The 21,375-nt window shown below is 43.4% G+C and overlaps 2 protein-coding genes across 3 annotated transcripts in view; both read left to right on the top strand.

Annotated features, from left to right (window-relative positions):
• Window positions 1-146: 146 nt before the first annotated feature.
• Window positions 147-7,950, top strand: LOC118299776 (protein sel-1 homolog 3). The gene is made up of 23 exons (XM_035623773.2): window positions 147-306; window positions 404-878; window positions 1,052-1,178; window positions 1,273-1,397; window positions 1,669-1,784; window positions 1,877-1,941; window positions 2,023-2,149; window positions 2,658-2,802; window positions 2,913-3,050; window positions 3,651-3,856; window positions 3,958-4,137; window positions 4,361-4,480; window positions 4,903-5,043; window positions 5,143-5,205; window positions 5,822-5,995; window positions 6,086-6,213; window positions 6,310-6,393; window positions 6,482-6,572; window positions 6,690-6,777; window positions 6,868-6,977; window positions 7,049-7,176; window positions 7,278-7,380; window positions 7,607-7,950. Exons 1-23 carry the CDS (start codon window positions 250-252, stop codon window positions 7,700-7,702), a joined length of 3,087 nt encoding a protein of 1,028 aa, XP_035479666.2. The 5' UTR covers window positions 147-249; the 3' UTR covers window positions 7,703-7,950.
• Window positions 7,951-9,400: 1,450 nt separating this feature from the next.
• Window positions 9,401-21,375, top strand: part of robo2 (roundabout, axon guidance receptor, homolog 2 (Drosophila)) — a 287,075-nt gene continuing 275,100 nt past the window's right edge. Inside the window, exons 1-3 of one of the 2 annotated variants that reach the window (XM_035623147.2) lie at window positions 9,401-9,553; window positions 13,178-13,387; window positions 13,649-13,765. In XM_035623147.2, coding sequence (XP_035479040.2) covers window positions 13,663-13,765 — 103 coding nt within the window. In that variant the 5' untranslated portion in view covers window positions 9,401-9,553; window positions 13,178-13,387; window positions 13,649-13,662. Of the gene's footprint in view, window positions 9,554-11,228; window positions 11,481-13,177; window positions 13,388-13,648; window positions 13,766-21,375 lie in introns of those variants that run through there. The other variant, XM_035623148.2, reaches the window with a different exon arrangement.

The following is a 21,375-nucleotide window of genomic DNA, read 5'->3' as shown; positions in this document are numbered from 1 at the left end:
TTAATGTCACAATGTGCCGAACAGTTGAATTATTTTAGTTTACCTGAAGTTGTGTTGCCCAATTCACAAAGCTCCACCCAAGCTCCGCTGTGTCTGTTGGAATAAGGTGGAGCGATACGCTGGTAAATATTTACCAACGCTTCGACATAACTGAGGCGGAGCAGGATGAAGCCCGGATCTTGAGGCATCTGGTTTCCTTTTGGCTTGAACATATTTAATGGAGAGATTAATGAAAGCTCTGTGTGGACCATGGATTCCCATACACTGTACAGATGTGTGTGTCACCTGTTTTGCCTCAGTCTGCAGGTAGGAGCGTTACTCCATCTCCGACACATTGGTCCCTTCTGCCTTTTAACGTGTCACCAGCAGCTACGTCCGTACGCGTGTCCTCTGTCGCACCCAGGTTGTCTGGGGTTCGGACGAGGTGACGATCCTGAATCCTCCGGAGGAGCCTTCCCCAGGCCGTCGCTTGGACATACTTCACTCCTGCGACGGGGCAGCGACAGTGCAGCTGGACTGCGTCGTGACCTTTGACACTGGCCTCACCTCCACGTTCCCGCTAAGACGGTGGCGCTGCATCCCCGGCGACCCTAAAGTTAGGACCGTGGTGCTGAACCTGCCGGACTGGCTGGTGTATCGGGCAGACGGGATTGTGCCGGACTCTCAGTGGGTGCTGAGCTGTTTCCTTCGAGCCTCGCTCAGATACGGCAGATTGGACGACACCGAGGGGCCTGTGGCGGCCAAGGATGTGGCAGCTTTGCAGCCCAAGCCCTTTTTCAGTCGACCTGTCAAACGGCATCGACTCTGCGTGGCCTGGAGTACACGAGTGCTGCAGTTGACGCCACGTTTTTCAAAGAAACAATGCCCCTTTGAGAAAGGTAAGTGGTTGAATTTGCACAGGTTGAGCTGATAAAGGCACCGTGAATCACAAATAGTGAAATCCACATTTTAAAATCTAACTACGCAGATAAAACAACATCTAGTCATATTTGTCTGTATTTAGATGCCAGTTATGGAGTCAAAGTGATCTGTTCCTGTGTGTGTCATGCAGAAACGGTCCGTCTGCTGTCTTCAATTTATGCCTCAACTGGAGAAAACTTTGGCATCACAAAGACACTGGACCCATACGGCAGCGAGGTTCTGGAGTATTTGCGTGTTGAAGCCATCTCCTTCTCGTGGTAAGACGACAAAAGGTCATGATCATTTGCCGTGCAGATAATATTCAGGGTGAGTTAAAGTAGAAGTGTCCTTGTGTTGTTTTGTCTCCTCCAGGTGTTTGTTCTCCATCTGGGTATTTGTGACCAGACACTGCCAGCAGGAAAGCAAGTGTGGGGTGTTTCATCATATCGACTCTGATAACAACTACGTCACCCCCACTTTGTTCATCACAAATTCAGGTTTACTCACTTTTGTTTCTCCCCCTCTCTCTCTCATCTCTCAGATATGCTCATTGTGTATCAACTATCAACTATTATTACAATCTCTGAAACTTGCTGTTTGTGTATTCTGTGTCTAATTGTTGGATACGGTATTATTCTTATTCTTATTCTACTTCATCCTTCTCCCACCCTGTACTCATCCTGTCTCTGGGCTGCGGTTGCCACCCACATTTCCTCCATCATTGGGGCTCAATAAAGGATGATCTTATCTTATCTCATGTGCACACAGGCCAGCTTCACATCCAGGTGAACGGACAGTCCGATGAGAGCTTTGCTTTCCTCTCTCCGTTCAAAGTGCCTTTGGGTGAATGGTGCCAGCTCGGTGTGACGCTGCAGGGCGCAGCGGTGAGTCGTCTCCTCGCTGATACGTGACGTCAATGCAGTCCTAAGAATAATGGTGATGGTGAAAGAATAAAGTGGTGACTGTCTATTCTCAGGTGACCGTCTCCATGGTGTGTCTGGACGAGGGGCAGAGAACGGTGGTTGGCTCTTCGGAACATGTGTAAGTTTTACTTTTGACATGATTGAACCGTAATAAAAACAGATAAAAAGTCCCCATGTCTGTTTATAACGTGTCTCGCAGGCTGAGTCACGCTGTCAGGCTGGACGACACCGACGGATACTTTGTGATCGGAGGAGGGGAATACACCAGAGGAGTGGAGGGCTACTTTGGACCGGTGGTTTACCAGCGCAACAGGATAACGCCTCTGGTAAAGCTCTGCTCCCTTTACTTATTATTATTATTATTATTATTATAATCACTAATAATAACAACAACATCATTATAAGTATCAGATGGGTAGTGATTAAAGCAGTGGCTGTACAACTGTCCTCTCCCTCTCTCCCTCCTACTGTCTCTCCTCTCACCCTCTTCCCTCCCACCTCTCCTCTCTTCCCCATTTCCCTCCTCCCCCCAACCGGTCGAGACAGAAGCTCCGCCCACAACTGAGTCCGGTTCTGTCAGAGATTTCTTCCTGTAAAAGGGGAGCTCCTTCTCTCCACCGTCGCCAAGTGCTTTGCTCATTGTGGGATGTGTGGGGGTTTTCCCTGTAATATTGTAATATTGACCTCACTATGTAAAGTGCCTTGAGACAAGGTATGTTGGGATATGGCGCGATACAAATCCAACTGAATTGAATTGAATTGTCCGTGCTGCTGACTGACTGACCGGGTGATCGCCGTATTCGAGTCTGACCCTTCCTCTCTTCTCCTCTGCAGTCCGAGGCGGATGTTCCAGGTGTCATCGAGGACCTGGACCTCACCGGGTGGCTGCGCACTTGTCAGAAGTTTCGCCTCGAGTTGAGCGTGAAAATCCGCGGCTCTTCCCCGCAGGCCCGGCGGAGGACAGAGTCCGGTAGTGGCAGTACGTGTCCACTAGGTGGCGCCAGAACTACTGCAGCTGCAGAACTCTGGACCGTGGTGCGAGGAAACTTACTGCCCCACAATGTTTGTTTCCTCTCTCTCTCTGTCCAGAGACATGTAGGGATGTTTTCCATGAGTGGCTGATAAAGGACCGACTACTGTCCAGTTCCCAGTGCGGGCAGTGGGAGGCAGCTGTCCTTCGCAGGAGACAAGCTGCAAAACTGTCCCAGTTACTAGTTTTCAAACATGGTGAGAGATTCACTGCATAAAAAAAGTTATTTGCCTTGCATGTGCTGGTGCAAAACATCCAGAGATGGGCCCTTACTATAACCATGGTAACTCAGGTACAGACTTTCTGCACCGCATTTGTCTGACTTTTGTTTTTGATAAAAACATAAGCTATTGAAAAAAAAGAATAAAGTATAACGTAATCGATGATTTAAAATTGCCAAAGGGGTTCACTCTTGACAATTACACGTTTCATTTGTAATATTTTGCATTTTCTCTCAACACCTTAATATCAATATTGCGCTGCATACACTACATCCCTTATCATTTGATCCCGCACTTAATCTAAGCTGTCTGATGTTTGCACTAAATTAAATTACCTAACAGAGAAAGAAAAAAATCCCGATGTTGCAATCCTAATTCTAAACACACTTTATACTCCACTAAAAATCTAAAATACGATCTGTGGATTTGAGCAAACTTTGACTGGCCTAGCATTGTGTTTGTACCAACTGACCCACTTGCTTGTGGTGGGGTTACTCAACTCATTATTCACGATGCTATCCGACGTGCGTTATTTAACCAGAAACCACTGAAATCTGTTCAATTGCTGACTTGCAGGGGGGAAAGCGGTCGGCCTGCCAGCTGTGGGCCGAGCTCTTTACTCCTTATCGCTCCATAAGCTGGGCAGAGCGAGCGGCACCGGGGTGGTCAGCAGAATCCTTCCGCTGCTGCTCCAGGCCGGCTGCCTGGCTGATAACCGAGCTCTGCACATGTCGTCGGTGCTCTACGCCACTGGCTTCGGAGTCGAGAGACAGCTCAGTAAGGTGTGTACCTTTGAATCAGCCTCAGTAAAAAAACTGTGCCTGTGGAGAACATGTCCAATTTTTTTTAAACATATTCTCTCATGCCCCTATGTTTGGTGCAGGCTTGGCTACTTGCCCTGCTGGCAGCCCAGAAGGATGATCGATTAGCACTTCTGCATCTGGGGCACATGCACCACCAGGGGCTGCACGGCCTCCCCGCAGACCCAGACCTGGCCTATGCGTATTATGCAAACATTGCGAAACAGACAACCTTAGATCATCAGCATCCCACACCAGAGCAGGTGATTTATACATTGATAACTGGTTGCTGGTTGCTTTGGAAGGCAAACAATTTGCAGTATGTTAAACGTTGCATTATTACAGTGCTCAAATGTGATCCCTGTTTCATTCTGGATTATTTTTTAATTGTTTTAGGAAAGATGGGAACAAATAGAAATCAAATCCATTGACTTTTTACCTCTATTTACTTATCTGTCTTTCCTTTCCTTTCCTTTCTTTGTATAGACGTTTGTTGAGGCCCTTTACCTGAACAACGATGAGATGTTGAATCTCCAGACGAATGAAGACCATCACATCTTCCAATGGCTGAAACTGCAGGCACGCAGGGGAGCAGCGGAAGCTGAGGTACCCACAAGAAGACATAGAGTCAGATAAAAACAGATGTGATTAAAAATGTAAACAAATATATGGTAGGGGGAAGAAATATATACCAAGGCGCCCTAGATGTGGAAAAATTAAAAATGTATTTACACACTTTTTTAGTGTGGCTAATGCATGGCAAAGATTTTTTTTAAATGCACCTAAGGGTTGCGGCACACTGCTCTTCATCAGGGTGACTTTTTGAAAAATATATAGCAGATTTCAAGACATGAGGCCAGTGACTGTATGTGCACTTGGTACAAGTTGCTAACCAGCATTACTCGAGCTTTAAGTGTGTGTCTAAAGGTGCTTCTTATAGGGTAGAGAGAAAGTTACACATGAACAAGGTGGGCCTATTTTTATCGTGCAATTTTACAATTATAAATAATTGGACAACTGTCTTGCAGCAAGCAATTGCTCGTATGCTGTTCTGGGGTCAGCAGGGAGTGTCCCCAGACATCCAGCAGGCGGTGAGACACTACGAAAGGGGAGCTGTCCAGTGGGAGGACCCGGTGTCAATGTATGACTATGGCATAGTCCTACTGCAGGTCCGATTCACAGTTATTGCACGGTGACACGTGATATCAGTCTGGTGTTATATTTGTGTGCTATTTGATATTGGATGGTATGACTGTGTTTCTCTGCAGGGGCATGGGGTTGAAAAGGACATTCCAAAAGCCCTCACTTTCCTCAAGAAAGCAATGGACCAGGTTCTGTATGATTAAATGTTACTTACAGCCTCCCTGCTCTAATCGACGGTAGAGTACCGGGGCCAGGCATAAGGAAAAAAAATTAGAAGAGGACGATATTTTGATTTAATATACTACTACTATACAAAGTATTTATCAAACAACTAACTTTAGTGCGTATGACTGCCTCCACAACAATCCTTGTGTAGATGAATTGGGGACAGTGTTCTCCAGAATCAGTTTCAGTAACAAGGAAGTTCTGGTTTAGCACCTAAACACGGGGTAGTAATCATTTTTAGGTTCTTGTGCCAGAAACTGTCGGCTCAGAAAGAGAAACCACACAAGCTTGGAAAGATGGAACGCTGGCAGCTCACACGCCAGCGGACCAGAGGAGTTCACTTTAATCAATATTTCAACATTATTATCAACATTTCAATTTTATTCCCCTGCGATGTATTCCTGTGATTTAGATCAACTGTGTTCTCGACCTGTACACTTTATTCTCGAGCTGCAAAAGGAAATCCTCCTCCTCTCATTATTTTTTGTCATGCCTGGCCCTAACACTCTGCCGTCAGCCGCTAACTCCTGCAAACATCCATTCAGAATTTGCACACCCCGTAACATTTCTGTCCCACAGGGCTTTGTCCCTGCGATGAATGCCCTGGCCTGGTACTACGAGCAGTTTGAACGTGACTACGAGCAGGCAGTGCAGCTGTGGGAAAAAGCCGATCTCCTCGAGAGTCCGGATGCTGCTTTGAATCTCGGTGTCATGTACTTTCAGGGTCTGTATCCAGGAAAAGCTGCTGACCAGGTGAGCTCAGCTACACCGTCTACTCGTACACGAGCACAACGGTCCTGAATGTCTAAATTAAGAGGCAACATTTCTTTGTCTTTCCCACAGTATATGGCCTATAAGTACTACCTGAAGTCAGCAGAACGAGGGCACGTCAGGGGAGCACTTCTCCTCGCGGACATCTGGACCACTGGGTTACCTGGCCAAGTCAACAGACGTCCATCGGATGCTGTTTTGTTAGCTACTTACCCTTTTATTCATATCACATATCACACATATGATGTTTGTTTACGTCAAGATGAAGTGTTGGTTTTTCCCCCAACTGCCTGCAGGTGGGTAAAGTGGGCAGCTGAGTCCAATGGATACCTGGGCAGGGTCTTAAGAAAAGCCTTGAATTCATATCTCAAGAGTGACATGTAATCATTTTCTCCCTTCGCATTAGCCATTAGTCGGGCCAATTGATTGCAGTTGCAGCAAAATTCATGCTCTCTGTCTTTTCAACAGGCTCAGCTCACTGTTATATTACATGATTGCTGCTGAGTCGGGGTACGCGGCTGCACAATTCAACGTTGCGTATCTCTGTGAGCAAAATACAGTGAGTTATTGACACGTGCCCCCCAAAAATGTCTCTCTATTAGCTTTTATTGTCACGGCAGTGTTTCTGTTTATTCAGTCATTCTGACGAAATTGTCGTCACTCTGTGTGTCAACAGGGACGATTTCTGGATTCTGCTTTTGCGTCATGGTGTGAGTGGAGATATTACAACCTCACAATCCAAAGTCAAAACCCTGACACTTACGGTAAATCCCCGGCTTTTAAAACCTACATGCTTGCAGACTTGTGGACGAAATATGCTGTACGTTATTTGAGCTCTAACTCTCCGTCTCCAGCCTTGATCAGGATGGGTGACCTGTTGTACGAGAGGCAGGTCGACAGGCAGAAGGACTTGTTTTCTGCAGCGGAGATGTACAAACTGGCAGCACTGAGGAACAAGCCACAGGTCTGCTTCATTTAAATCAGTGCTCTTGCAGTGTGTGTCATATACATGTAAATCATACTGTTCCTCTGCAGGGATGGTACAACCTTGGCCTCCTCGCTGAGGACGGCTACAGGCTGCCACTGTCTGTGTTGACCGAACTGGGCCTTTCACACCTCTACCTGGCCGACCACAGTCTGCTTCTAAGTGCGTTGTACAAAAGGTGTGTTGAATTGTCTACATGGGCATCCGTTGTGAAAGTGCAGTATACCGTCCTCAACGTAAATCTGATGAGAGATATGATTTGATATTTTCTTCCAAAAGATGCAGAGACTCAGAGGATAATGACGCCTACTTGCCCTGCAGCCTTGCCCTCTTCAATGTTCATCTTCAATTGTTCCAAAAGAACTATAGTGCTGCTATAAAGGTTAGTGTGATGTGTTGAATGTACTCCTGTCTACACTGTCAATATTTTATAAAAGTGAATGAAGTAACTGATATAGATACAGTAGTTAACTAAAGAAGTAGCCCTGCTTTAGTGTGAAATAAGCTGTTACAAGCTGTTCATGAGAACATGAACTTAGTCACTTTCCACCACTGACCAAAATACAGTAATTGTGACGTTGACATGTTGGTCATGTCATTTCCCACAGTTCTCCGCTGCTGTTGCCGTGGTTGCAGCTCCAACGATATTCTTAATCATCCATGGTTTTGTCAGGAGACGCGTCCTGTCTCGGCAAGAGCCGTGACTCTTCTCAGGAACGCCAGCTCGACAAACCGAAGGACTAAACGGCAAAGTCGACCTCCGCACCAACAATGAAGCATTGTGTCAGTTTGCATACTGTATGTTTACTAAGGGACCACTAGGAATATGAACTTTGATCATCACCACGACAATGCTTGTGTTATATATGCCTGAAATGTTTTTGGCTTGAACGTTTTGTAAACTATTGACTCTAAGTTAACTTGATTGGACAATAAAGAGCCTGATGAAGTGCCATGACATCCGCAGTCAGTTTAGAAATACTGTGGGCAGGCCACAGATGTTGTTCTTGGACGTCCTCTTGTCTCTCAGTGTAATGATTCCTTCACCCCGTGGCAGTCTGTGAGTCTGTGGGTGGATGACTTACAGAATTTCAGGTAATGAACATCCAGGTGTAGCTCTGAACAAGGATTTCACAGGTCATCTCTCACATAGAGTTACTTAAACCATCACTTTAGTTGATATTTAATATTGGCATCGACCACAATGATCCATTATTGGGTGCACTCTACAAGACGCAATGTCTGAAAATTAGTTTCTGGTAGACAAATTAAGCAGTGGAGTCAATGTTCCTAAATTATCTCAAACATATCTTTGACACTTGTCTGTGCTGCAGTATCTTGTTACTTCTTATTGGCCGACACCATAAACTGTATAAAAAGATGGATGAAATGTCTCCACTTCCTCCTGTTGTATAAAAATGAAGCCAAAATATCCCAGATACGGGCGCCGCCATTTTGCCCTTTTGACGTCATTAGAGTCTGCGCAGCAGGGACCATGGAGTGGAGCCGCGGTGCCACAGATACACATGCTCCAACAATCATGAGTCGGTGACAGCTGTCAATCATTGAGTTTCACCCCGTTTTATTAGCATCAAATAACTAATTAAAACCATCAGAAAAATGAACAGTCGAACGTGGATCAGTGTGATAATAACAACCTAAAAAGAGTCTTTGCTGAAAATCTATTTAAAGTGTACTTTGACCTTTTTAGTTTGGTCCTTGTCCCATCTGCTACCATGGAGGAGGCAGGTTCATGACCTTTACTGCAGCCAGCCACTAGGAGGCAGTCAAGCTGTTTTGTCTTCACTTTTGGGGAGCTGCACTGTCATCCATCTTAACACACAGTCTATGGCCGATACACCGATATACTTAATCTGTGAGGCCGATACATTGACCCAGTTCAATCAAGCTCTAGTTTTTTGCTGCTCCATGTTACACCACTATTTTGCTTTGTTAGTTTGTTTAAAAAATGTATTTAAGGCGTCTTGATATGACACCCATGCAGCTCTCATCCATTAATAAACAGAAGCAATTTCCTTGTATTCATGTCCTGTGAATTTTCTGAAAAAGGCTAAAGGGTACGCTGTCTAGTGCTTCAATAAGATCCTGCATGTGTTGTGATTTAAGTGCACAGCGGCCATGATTGTGATTTGGAGCTGAAATGCTGAAATGCAAACAGATGAATGGAAAAGGAAAACGACAGCACTGAGGGAATGTGAAATCAAATTAGGTGAACTCAGAGTTTTACTCAGCACTTACCAAGAAAGCAGCTCCTGACAATCTACATTATCAGAGCAATCTCTCTCTTTCCCCCCCTTTCTTCTCATTCCCATCCATTGGTTTTCCTCTCCTTTTCTCTTTTTTGTTTCTCTCCCCCTCTCTTCCCTCCCTCTGTCTTTGCAGATGGGCCATTTGGCCGGTGAAAGGGAAGAGAGCTGTGCCAGTTGTGAGAGTACAGCGGAGGCAAAGAGAAGAAACTCGGGCAGCAGTGGGAGCTGGTCTCCTTCATGGGATATACAACAGAAACCCAACACGGAAGCGCAGATAAAGTTCAGGTACATGGCGTGTGGGTATTTTTAATTTTCTTAATTCCGAGTTCTTCATGATTTGTTGTTTGAAAAATGAGAGCCATTCACTGCAGCATTGGAGACTTTATTTGACTCTATTTTACATTGTCCTTCTTCATATATAGTTTTTTAATTTGGAATGATCTGTAAATAGACAAAGTGCTGTTTAGTTATACATGAACGATATGCTTTAAGATGTTTTGTGACTAGAGTTTTTCCTCTAGCTATTCGTGTGTTTGCCAAATGACAGAGTGGTTTTCAGGTCTGGTTCATTTCTGTGTATAACTCATATTTTGGATGTTTTGCTGAACCTCTTAAGCCAAAGGCTATTCTATTATAAGCAATAGCTCTACAACTGCAAGGCCAAAATCAACAACCTTAGACTCTGTGGATAAGAGACATTTGGGAGAATTTTGAAATATAATAATTCACTCTGTCCCTTGTGATCAATGAGAGGTTGAGACCTGAAAAGCTCCAGCAAAAAGTCAGGATACGCTGATGCTACTGGACCAGTTCTTAAAAAAGAATTAAACTGCCACTGGCTGCTGGCTTCAATAGTTGTTTGCAGAAGGACAGTGTTGTTCACGTCCTTCTCAAAAGAAGTCTTTGTGAAGGAGAACCTAGAATCTTGTCTCAGGGCATCTTCCTTGTGTTAAACAGGATAAGATAGAAGTCTGATTCATCTCTGTTAGTGGTCTATAATATTTTTTTCGCACTTCTCACAGCTCCTTCACTGAGGCCATTGGACTGCGGGTACACTTTACTGGTTGCCACGTGTAAAGTCCCAGGAGTTTGCGAGGTCATGAGAATCCTGAGTCATGAATCGTGTGCCGTCGTCTGAGTACAGATTCTGTGGTACGCCATGGACCGAGAAGTGACGTTGTAGCTTGTTGATCATACATGTGGATGATAAGCTGCTAAGCTGGTCTATTTCAAACCATTTGGAGTACGAGTCCACTAGCACAAGTTAGTTAACGATTGTCTCACTCAAATATGTCTGTAGCAACATCGGGCCAAGGCATGTCAGGAAGTGTTTGTAGTTTTAGTGGCTCTTTTTGCTTCAGGCTGTTACAGATGCTGCACATTTAAACAGTTGATTCAATATCCTCACTGAGTGAAGGCCGCAACACACTTTACCCTGCCCTTCCTTTTGTGATTCCACACGTGTCGCCCCTGTGCGACACCTTTAGATACAGTATGCAGGACGCAGGGATGCAGGAATAACTGCTCTGCTTCCTGTCATGATGATGTCATCGTCAACTGTGAGTTCATTACGGAAACCCAAATGTGGTTCTACTGGCACAGGGTCACTGCTTACACGTGTTGGCCATTCATCTTTAAAAACTGAGATTTGAATGGTTTGACGAGTGTGATAAAGATCAGATTTTTGACATAATATTTGGCACCGGAGGACTGGGGGCTGGGGGGCAGATGTGACACCACTGGCAGTTGATGATATACATTACACACACATACATACACATATATATTGCTTGTGGCTCGATATGTCCTATAAACAGTTTTACAGGCGACTATTTTACACTTTTGGCCTGGGGGGAAAAGCTTTTTTTGGCCGCAGGGGATTTTTTCCCCCCGCTGCAGTACGATGAGTGGCCACTAGGACAAATTGCTCCAAGGCTGAGCGGCGGTCCGGTATCCAGTTCACATAATAGATCATTGGCTTAATCTGACGATCCGAATCAGCCGTGCCAAGAAGTCGACAAATGATTGGCGCTGCCGGGTCACGTGACTCCTTCAGTATTTGCGACGGCGTCCAGCGGAGCTGTCTATTTCGGTAAGTGCTTCAGTGTAACCAGTAGGGGGCACGATCCTCTGCGTTGCATCCACAAGTGAGCCTCGTCCCAGTCATGGAGACACGTGAACGACCCTACCGGCGGGGGGAGCCGAGAGGAAGGTATGCCACCGATATCAAGCACTTTGTTCATTTGAACATTGGCCTTCGGCCGGAAAACGCATCACTGATTTGTAGAATTTTCCAAAGTTGTCATTTCAGAATGTCAACAGCAATGTCTTGCTTACATTGCGATTTGTTTGACATGGCTCTAAAGTGTCATTTGACGCCAAACTAATTTTGTGGGGCCAAGGGAACTTTTTGTTTGACTGTGACATGTCAACCGTGGCTGCTCCCTGCTTTCAAAACGTTGATGTTTCAGGAAGCTAACTTTCACATCGGAGCTGCTCGGTGATAGGTTACTGGAGCGCCACTTCCGACCTTCTCAAAATGGCGGCGGTGGGCTGCGCTTTTGTGATGACAGATAGATATGGGCTATATTTTATTTAAAGAAACAAACCTATATGCATGCAGCGATTAGCAGATGCAATAAAATGCACTGTGACCAAATATAATCCATGTGCTATAGGTGTATCGATGCAGTGCATCCTATTTGAAACCATGCAGAGAATGGAGCCAGGCTACTTTGCACTGCTCCTTTATCCCTCAGACTCAAGTAGCCTACGCAATAAGAGATTTTATTAAAATCACCAGGTTTATTAAAATGTTCGCACAGGTTTTGGTATTTAAGATGGAGAGTCTAATAATTTTACTTTATTGATTTGAGGTTTTGATACCATTCAGTGCACATTTGTTTACCATCATTGAATGGTGGCAAAAGCAGCGTGCTCTTAGACTGTGGATGAGATGTAAGGGACTGGTGATCAAACATAAAACCTTCCTTTTTGCATAGTGTTGTTTTGATGCAGTGGTGCCAGATAATCTCTTTTTTTCGAGTCCAGTCACGATGGGAATGTCACTGCCCGTTGGCCTCTTCATTTCATCCTTCCTGTTGTGAAATGGTCAGGGTGAATGATGGCACTTAGTAAACTTTGCCACGCAGTGTGCGTCATTTGTCAGAGTGACGAAGAGGATGAGGAGCTTGGCCCACATCTATACTGGTTGGTTTTTCCCCGACGACAGCAGTAGTGACATTATAGCTTGAAGGTCCTAAAAGTACAGTGTTTGTTGGACCTGTTTTGATCCAAGGAAAAACAAAAATGGATCTAAAGGCATTAGATCAAAATAGTAGTAGCAGTAGTAGTAGTATTAGAAGTAGTAGTGCTGTTGCCATAGCAACTAAACTGGCATTGTAACATCTGCCATTTTTTCAGTCAGATCTGTGTTCAAGCAAATGTTGACAGACGTCTCTTATCGACCCTCACTGGAGCATTGTCGTACTGATTTACTATAGATGTTTTGTGATTCTAAATTCAGTTTTTCTATGATCAGCTTACTGAAAATCCGACTAGCCACTTAGCTCTCTGGTGATATCTTGCATTCATCAAGTTGTTAACGGTAACCCTTTGAACAAAGCTCCCGTTAGGATAACTGTCATTTATTTCACTTTGCTTGTGCATCTTGTGTGTTTACTCGATTAATTACCATGTTGAACTTCCTACGATAACTTAATGTATATCTGATGAACCACAATATGACTTACATGAAGCTGAGCAGAAGTTTAGACAGGAAGACTGTCTTCTGTCTCTGCCAGCTCATACTCATTTTCGTCCAAACACAACCCCGACACGTTCGCCTTGAGCCAATCATTTACGAGCTGTCAAAGTTTAAAAATGTTCTCATTCTCTCCTTGCATTCAGCTGTCATTTCAACACCGCAACCACTGCACGACCCACCTCCCCCCTAAATCACCTCAACTCTGGATGCCTGGTCATGTCCCATCAAACTGTCAAACCTGAAGCCCTTGATGAGACGTCCCAACTGTGTGCTCCATTCCTCATTACCACCACCGGTGTCTCGGCTCCTCTGTATCTGAAGCACCTACAGTAATTCATAAGACAGCATTCATGGTATTTAACTTCCTAGGGTACAAGTGCCAAAGTCTATTTCTCCTGCTCACAGTAAATCAAATTTTATTCTAATTTAATTTTTAGTTTCTTTACAATTTTATCTTTAAGACTATAATCCATTGTTGGCCTGTGAACGTTTTTTCTGTCGAGGTGCTATGGCCATGGACTAATATTTAGTGCTTATCATTTGGTGGAATGAAGTATCTGCTGGAAGATGTATCTTTTCTGTATCAGTATCTGAACAGCTTGTTCCCCCCCCAGTATCCGATGGTGCCATGCATGCAAGAAACCAGCATACTGTGGGATGCAGAGTGTCTTCTTCCAGCATCCAGCTCCTACTGATTCTCTGTGGTCTCGTACTGGATGCCCATGGTCAAGGTAAGATGTTTTCTATTGTATTTTTGTTTGTTGGCCTGCTGCGAGACAGAGAGCATGTGTGGAGCTATTGTGGTCATTTTTCTCACAACTTGTGGCCACAATATTTCTGTAATCCTTCATTCTAAGGTGATGCTTCTAATGGATAGCAAACAGTAGTAGAAAGTGTTGGTAGAGCTGGGCAAAGCTGAAACAAATAATTTGATGACAGTGCCTGATTTATGAAACGGGAAATATACAGTGAAGCAACAGTCTGATGCAGAACGATAGTATTTTACAACCAATACTGAGAAAAATAAACATTTCACAAATACAGAAATTGAATTGAGTTGTGTAAAGTGCAAAGGTACAGTATGTAAAGCATATGGTAAGGTCTCAGTTTGTAGATGAGATTTTAATCCCCATATATTAGGGAGACAAGGCCACGATGCCCTTTGCTGTCAAAGCGCTCCACTTGCTTCCATCCCTCCCTGTGACTCTTGTTATTTATAGCTTGGCAGGAACTGCTACACTAACAAGTGACAAGTTCTCAAAATACACACAGACACACACGGACATGCACGCATACAAGAACACACGTGTAGCGCGCTAATGCCAGTTTTCAGGGGTGGTAAGGGGCAGCAACAAGGTTAATGCACAAGAAGTGGGAGCAGTGTGCTCAGCACTTATAAAATGAGCTGTGATTAATGGACCTCAGTTGTGGCACATGCCGGGGTGAATCGTGTGGGAGGACAGGATAGTGCCAGGCCAGGAGGAGATTAGAGCCACTCTCATATCCAAATATCTTAACATTCACCTGACATTTGGAAGAATAGGTTAACCGTTTTTCTAATTCGAAAATATCGCATCAGCTGCTTTTTCTGTATGAATATTGAGAACTAATCCTCATGTATTTTAAGCCAATTTTATTTAATAGATAAAGGTCCCAAATCTTGTGACTTGTTGGCTGACACTCTTTATTTTCAAGCTGATACATTTTTTATTTAACATCATGTGAACCTTGGATCGTCATGTGTTTTGTATACCTCTGATTTCAGTCATCCTGCAAAGGCTCAATCATAGAGACCACTTAAACAAAAAGCGGACTAATTACATTCTACAACATGTAAAAATGAAATGATTATCAGAATACACATGTGCGGTGTGCAAATGGGGTCAGGAGTTTTTCTGTGCCGTTCTACTTCTGTTAACTTCTGGCTCTTTGTGGCTGACATCGGGTTATCAACTTTCCTGCCCTCCCATGCTTCTGTACCTTCTGCTGCGGACACGATATTGTTGTCAAGGTGAACTATCTGCTGCAGAGAAAACAGGAGGAGAGCGAGCTCTTCCCACACGCTTACAGTTTGCCATGCCAGTTGTGAATAATGACAGGTCACAGTGGTGGCAGAGATTAATAACTTCATGATAATGTCATGAAAATGTAAGATTAAACAGAAAAGCTTTACATTTACTGTGTTTTCAAATTGTTATGTTACATTTTTTTACCTTATTGTTGTAAAGCAGATACTTAATTTGGGGAGAACAAGATGTTTATCCAAGCCGTAATTCATCTCATACATTTCCCAGAATTCATCATGGAAATTTCACAGTTAAGGCCATTGGAGGCTCAAGTCATCATTCTGTGGAAAAAGAATTTATTGGCAAAAAAATATGAAATCCCCAGCCTTAATAGTTTTGGTTGATGTAAATCTTTGATGTGAGCTCATTATACTGCCACACTCGCACTTAATTGGTCGGGTGAAGAGAACATCTCAATACCTAATATAGAAAGTGTGCTGTTGATGCTGTTCTTGTGCCATCACATTAAACTGTCATACAACTCAATTACATCTGCTTACGGTAACTCTGCCAAGTCACGATCTCTGATTAAACAATCAATGTGAATGATATGCAAGTCATTTCTCAGATGCACCGGACGACTCCGGGTACATCACTTCAGCCGCCTTTAATGTGCCAAAAGCCGACTCTGCTTTATCAGCAGCAGTGGAAGCCTGCCAGCCACCTTGCAGATTGATTTTTTTATTACCAAGAATAAATGGATATTGAATCTGTGAGTAACGGAGTGACCAAGCAATGAAGACACTAATGCATTTACGTCCAGTGTGGGAAAGAGCAGTTTGACAGCCAAGCAGATTCTATTAGGTGTAGTGTTTTATATTTACACAATGAAAAGTGCCCAATCCTGCCACACTGAGAGACTCATTACTCTGGCGATGGTCATCATTTTTCAAACCCCTTTTGTTAAATTATTTTTTAATTGTCATGCTCAATTGTTTTTGTTAAACTAACAGCACATAAAAGTAAACAGTGTCCTTTTAAATGAAACTTATAACTTTATTCCTCAAACTGCTCATAAAGCATCATACGCGCTGCTATCAACCTTCTTCATGCAATATGACCTAATATCACAACAGTCAGATAAGTAGTTTTCTAGTAGTAGTTTCAGTAACAGTTTTTACCTAAGTACCTATTATTAGTTTGATTGCCACTGTTGAACAACACAGTATAGGTATTCTTTGATTTAAACTCCTTTTATTTATTTTGCCCCTTTCTGTCATATGACATAGTTTTACAATGCATTTTTTGGGGAATACGCAGAGCCAGTGAGAACGTTATGTTCTTTCTTCTGACACTAGATGGCAGTATTGCTTTTATTTAAAAGCAGTAATTCAGCCTCTAGTGTGAACTGGTGAGTGTCAAAAGGACACAGGGTGACGTGGCTTGTTTTTTTTCATTGATTACAAGTCGTTTCCTGTGATGCCATCCTCATTATTTGGTTTTATGTGTATCTGTGGCATGAAGGGGCTTTGTAGACTAATTAAAAAAACCGAACCCAAAACATTTCGTATTTACAGAGATGGTTTAGAGTGGGCTGATTTTGTGTTCGCCCGACATGTTGAGGATCCCCTTTCTCCTTTTTAATTTAAGTGTGGAGCCAAGCTCATCTGAGATTCATTAGGCCAAAATTGGTTGTTGTAATCAGTTGAAACAACAACAACTCCCAACACAGCAGGGTGCACCTCCATTAAGACACAAATGACTTCAAAGCCATCTCATGAAAGCCACCGTTCAGGGAGTTCACATGGGAAACCACATGCTTATTCTGATGACCCTTAATGTCACGAGGACCAAAAGACATCACGCTGGAAGGGCTTTTGTCGCAGGGTTTATTTTAGAAGAGTTTTTCATCTGCTTCGCTCTGATTTACCAATGTATAGGGTCATGAAATATTACAGAGGGCCATAAAAAGCCATGGCACATCTACTGCCAGTACAGAACAATGAGACTGAAGTCCCAGTGGACTATGTCACAGTCATCGCCTCAGACTCCCTACACACACCAAGGCCCATTAAGTCTAAATATCTTGCTTCCCGCTTCCCACCAGCAGCACTCTTTTCCAACCAAAATTGCTGTGGTAATAATGTTGATTGCATTTTACGGAGTAAATGTGACACACTATAAGTTTATATTTTGAGGTTGTGGCCTTTACATTGTCTCCCTAGAGAATTTAAGGGAAGAGTAACACATTTTTGCCATTTTCACAGCCAGAAAACCTCTGTGGCAAAATCATCAGCTCCACAAGCAAACTGATCTCAGGAGATCAAGGGAAATGAAACAATATGTAATATTTGATATGATTTAGTATGTTAGCCTTGGTGTGAATTTTCATAGATCCTGCTGCTGAGTTAGTTTATTGAACAATCTCACTGCAAAGTCCGTTTAGTGGCTGCTCTGGAGCTTTTGACGGTATCACATAATCTCAAGATGGAATTTGTTTGTTTTCTAAGCCTTTATAATGTGGCACTCCACGATGAACACATGAAGATCATTTCAGTTATGATACACATACATACATAGCACTTTCATCGTACTCAGCGCTGTTTGTTTACTGCCGTGTATTCGGATCCGCTCAAGTATTATATAATGTTGATCAAACCTGGGACCTAATTCCGAGTTGTTGGACCATTAGAAACGTAGGTCAAACCCGAACAGGTCCATGATCAGGGCTCAGGACCTACGGTTTGTGAAAGTTCAAGACCAAATTGCTGGATCAGTTATTATTTGAAATTCAAACATTTATATTCGAATTGTAAGGACTTGTAAAAATTCAAAAAGGGCATCACACCATTTAACATAGTTTGCCTCGTGATCCAGCAGAGCGTGATCACTATCAGCTTGACCTATTGCATGCCCTTTTGACTGATATGTAAAGTGAGCCAGTAATGTCATGTTGTTTGGTGGAGGACTGGCAAGCAAAGCCGTCCTAAGCGGACAATCAGAACGCCAAAGCATCTGGGGAGTGTTGTGTGGAAGTATTTTTGGTTCTACATCATAGATGGCAAATTGACGTACAAAGATGTAAGGCTGTTAGTCGACTTTCTGCAAAGCAGCTGGCTTACTCGTAACGACAACAAGAATTTGCTTTCTACCTAAATGAGGCAGCAAAGGAGGCACCGCAGACGAGCAGAGGAGGCTAAGTGTTCAACTCTCGCTTTGTTGGAGATATACAGGGAATAGTTGCCAGCAACTGTCCGAGCTGGCTCATAAATATTTTGTGTTGGTTTGAGTTGACTGAGAAACGGCAGTTTTCAAATCAACTGTCATGGCATCCAAATAAAGGTCTGCCACCTGCTCCAAGTAAGGAGAACTAGAATAACACTTTGCAGTGAATATTTCATTCGATAAACGGAAGTAAACACTTCAACAGCTATAATGGAACATGGCACTGCAGGCTGCTCTGCCTTGAGGGAAGAGCTAACGCTGCAGAGGAAAAGGTCAAAGGTTAAACTTTTCATCCTACACACTGGGTGCGGTCGAATTGTCCCTCCTATATACTATTCCTATCTACTATTCCTTGACCTCGGGGGAAAACGTCATGAGGCCAAGGAAAGGTGTAAAGGAGGACTGATAGGATTTAGGAAAAGCCGACAGCAGTGCTCAGAGAATCTGACAAGACTTTCACTAAACTACGTCATTATGCGACGGCGGATGTTATTGACGACGCGTGTGCGTCTGCACTACAAAAAACGCAGCGGCTCCATCAGCATGTTTCAGTGTGTATTACCACTGTGTGACATCAGATGTAAGCGCTTCATATGTAATAGTAATTTACATGATGACGTGCGTCACTTCTGGGTCAGATTCATACTCTTCTTCTGCTTCTGATTGAATCTCCTTTCCTTTTGCATAGGAAGGTCCAGTGTATCCTATGCTAAAGGAGATAGGAAAGGAAGCATCGGTGCACCTTTCCTTAGCTTTGAGAGAATCCGAACAGCTCCTATCATGGCTGGCGATTAAAATACTTCCAGGTCACGTCACGATTTAGGAAACTTCCTAAGCCAATTTGACAATTCGACCGCACCCCCTGACTCCTGCTTTGTGTTCACTTGTGCCTTGTCTTCCTTGATAGGAACCCAGATCGCATTCTCTCATTGTGATCCTACAGCTATATTAGCTGTGTACTCAGGATTTAAGCATACCACTGCAGGCCCTTGGAGAGAGGGACATTAAGGAGATATGTTTGACTTTTGAAATTAGACCCGCTTATTATGTATGTGAGGTTTTTTTCTCCCTCATGCTCACCGGTGTGATTATAAATTTAGTGGAGTGGGAGGACACCTGATGTCCTCGGGGTGTTAGACTTTTTGTCCTCTGAGCCTGGTACAGGGTGTGGCTGCTTGACCGGGGCTCCTGCTTCTTTGGCAGCAGCACTGCCACTGTTCTTCAAAATGACATCTGAGGGAGGGACCTTTCACCAACTGCATCACAGTCTCATCAAGTGTTGCAGTCTGGCCAGATTAATGGGGCTGAGAGCTGATTATGCAGAGCTGTACATCATGTCTGGCTAACTGCCTGCTGCTCTCCCTGCCTGTCAACGATCCACCATCCTGTCTCCTTTCCTTCCATGGAGGAGAGCAGAAACTGGCACCGTCGCCCTCAGCAAGAAGGACTGTGGTTTACCCCCAGACTTATGCAATATGATGTGGTTGAGCAGTTTGTCATTTATCTCTGGATAAAGTACAGGTTTGGTGAAACATCCCCACTATCCTGAGTTTACTCACTTGTCAAACCATACAGCCTTCTCTTGGCCTTTGCTCATACATATACAATATTTCATATTAATGAACTACTCTGAGACACAGTGTGCAGAACAAAAATGGTAAAAATATTTCAAAAGATTTGTAAGAAGTCATAATTTATAGTCTATGTGGTGGCTTAGGAGTTTTAATTTATTATGGTGTCAAGTCTGGAAAGATTAAAGTGCAATTAAATGGATTGGAACTGCTAATATCCAGGTATTTTACAACTCCAAAGGCCTAAACTGCTGCGTTGGGTTACCTGCACGTGTAAATTACCTCTGATGCTGCATCCTACGAGCCCAGCCTGCGTGCGGGATGGATTAATCTTCCCAGCACATTATTGAATGTGTTCCCTTGCTTGGAAGCAGCCAATAAATTGTGCGTGTCACAATGGCCGTGCACCTGCTCTCCATAGCCTTGGAATTTCTAACAAAGCATCACATTTCTGAGCACAGCAGTTGGGGCTATAAAAAAAAATAGTCATAACAAGGATGGCAAATGCTGGAGGAGGAAGGGAGGGGTGGAATAGGTAGAAAAACAGGAACAGGAGTATCTCATCCTGGTGGTTGCTTTGCATTTATACCACATCTCGTGCCAACAAATGCCCTCCAAAGAAGGATGGGTATTTGGTTGTGTTGTTTGTATTTGTAGCATGTTTTCTATATGCTGCGCATGTGTCGTAAAACTGATGATGATGTTTTCTCAATTTGTGTGCTGAGCTTTAAGGCCCACAGTAATAATCAGCTGAAACTAAGAATTGTGCTTTTGTAACCTTTTATAATGAGAGTTTTATATGTACATCTTGATCAGATTCCACAGAGTCAGACATATTGCATTTCTCTACACTAGCCCAGCGTGGACAAACCAAACTGAGGGTTGTTCACGTTTTAATATCATCTGAAGGCCACAGTAGGTTCTCCAACACGCTTGTGAAGGGTGGGGTGAGGGGAGGGGTAGTCTGTTGGTCGCAGTCTGCAACTTCTAGTTGGACTAAATCCTACATGCTGGTGTTTCAGAATTACATTTTTTTGAGTAAGCCACTTGCCAAAAAACAAAATCACTGTACAAAACCATATAGAAAGGTCTAATTACTTTTTGACCACAGAAAATTATCTCTAGACTTGGCAAAATCTTGCAAATCTTATAATTTCCCATATTGGCTTAGACAACTTTAAAAAAATAAAATTCAATATTGAGTCAAATATAAATATTTTACATTCAATAGTGTGTTAGCCTACAAAGCTATTGTGCTTCTGAATTGTGAAGAAAATTCAATCATCAGTACTTGAATGTTACTAAGGTCATTGTCATACTTTACATCCATTACAGCGGTTAGACGGTCTTCTACATGTTTGACATTGCAACTGTAATGGACTCATATGATTCATTTGGAAGTGAAATCCTGGACCATTAACAGCTACTGTATAAACAGTTCTGAGCAGAGTTAGCCAGCCATCTCAATCTGATAGCTCACATCCACAATGAATATTTCACATACAAAACACAAAACAAAAAATAATCAATGGGCTCCCT

This window comes from Scophthalmus maximus, chromosome 11, assembly GCF_022379125.1.
Source record: "Scophthalmus maximus strain ysfricsl-2021 chromosome 11, ASM2237912v1, whole genome shotgun sequence".
NCBI classification, from domain to species: Eukaryota; Metazoa; Chordata; class Actinopteri; order Pleuronectiformes; family Scophthalmidae; genus Scophthalmus; species Scophthalmus maximus.
Note: the sequence above shows the minus strand (reverse complement) of the source record. Positions and strands in the feature narration are given on the sequence as shown.

Excerpts from the sequence above, each read along its gene's own strand:
- LOC118299776 (XM_035623773.2), top strand. The coding sequence starts at position 250 with ATGGATTCCCATACACTGTACAGATGTGTGTGTCACCTGTTTTGCCTC. Across the intron at positions 2,150-2,657 it reads GCAACAGGATAACGCCTCTG|TCCGAGGCGGATGTTCCAGG; the intron begins GTAAAGCTCTGC and ends TCTCCTCTGCAG. Across the intron at positions 5,206-5,821 it reads TCAAGAAAGCAATGGACCAG|GGCTTTGTCCCTGCGATGAA; the intron begins GTTCTGTATGAT and ends TCTGTCCCACAG.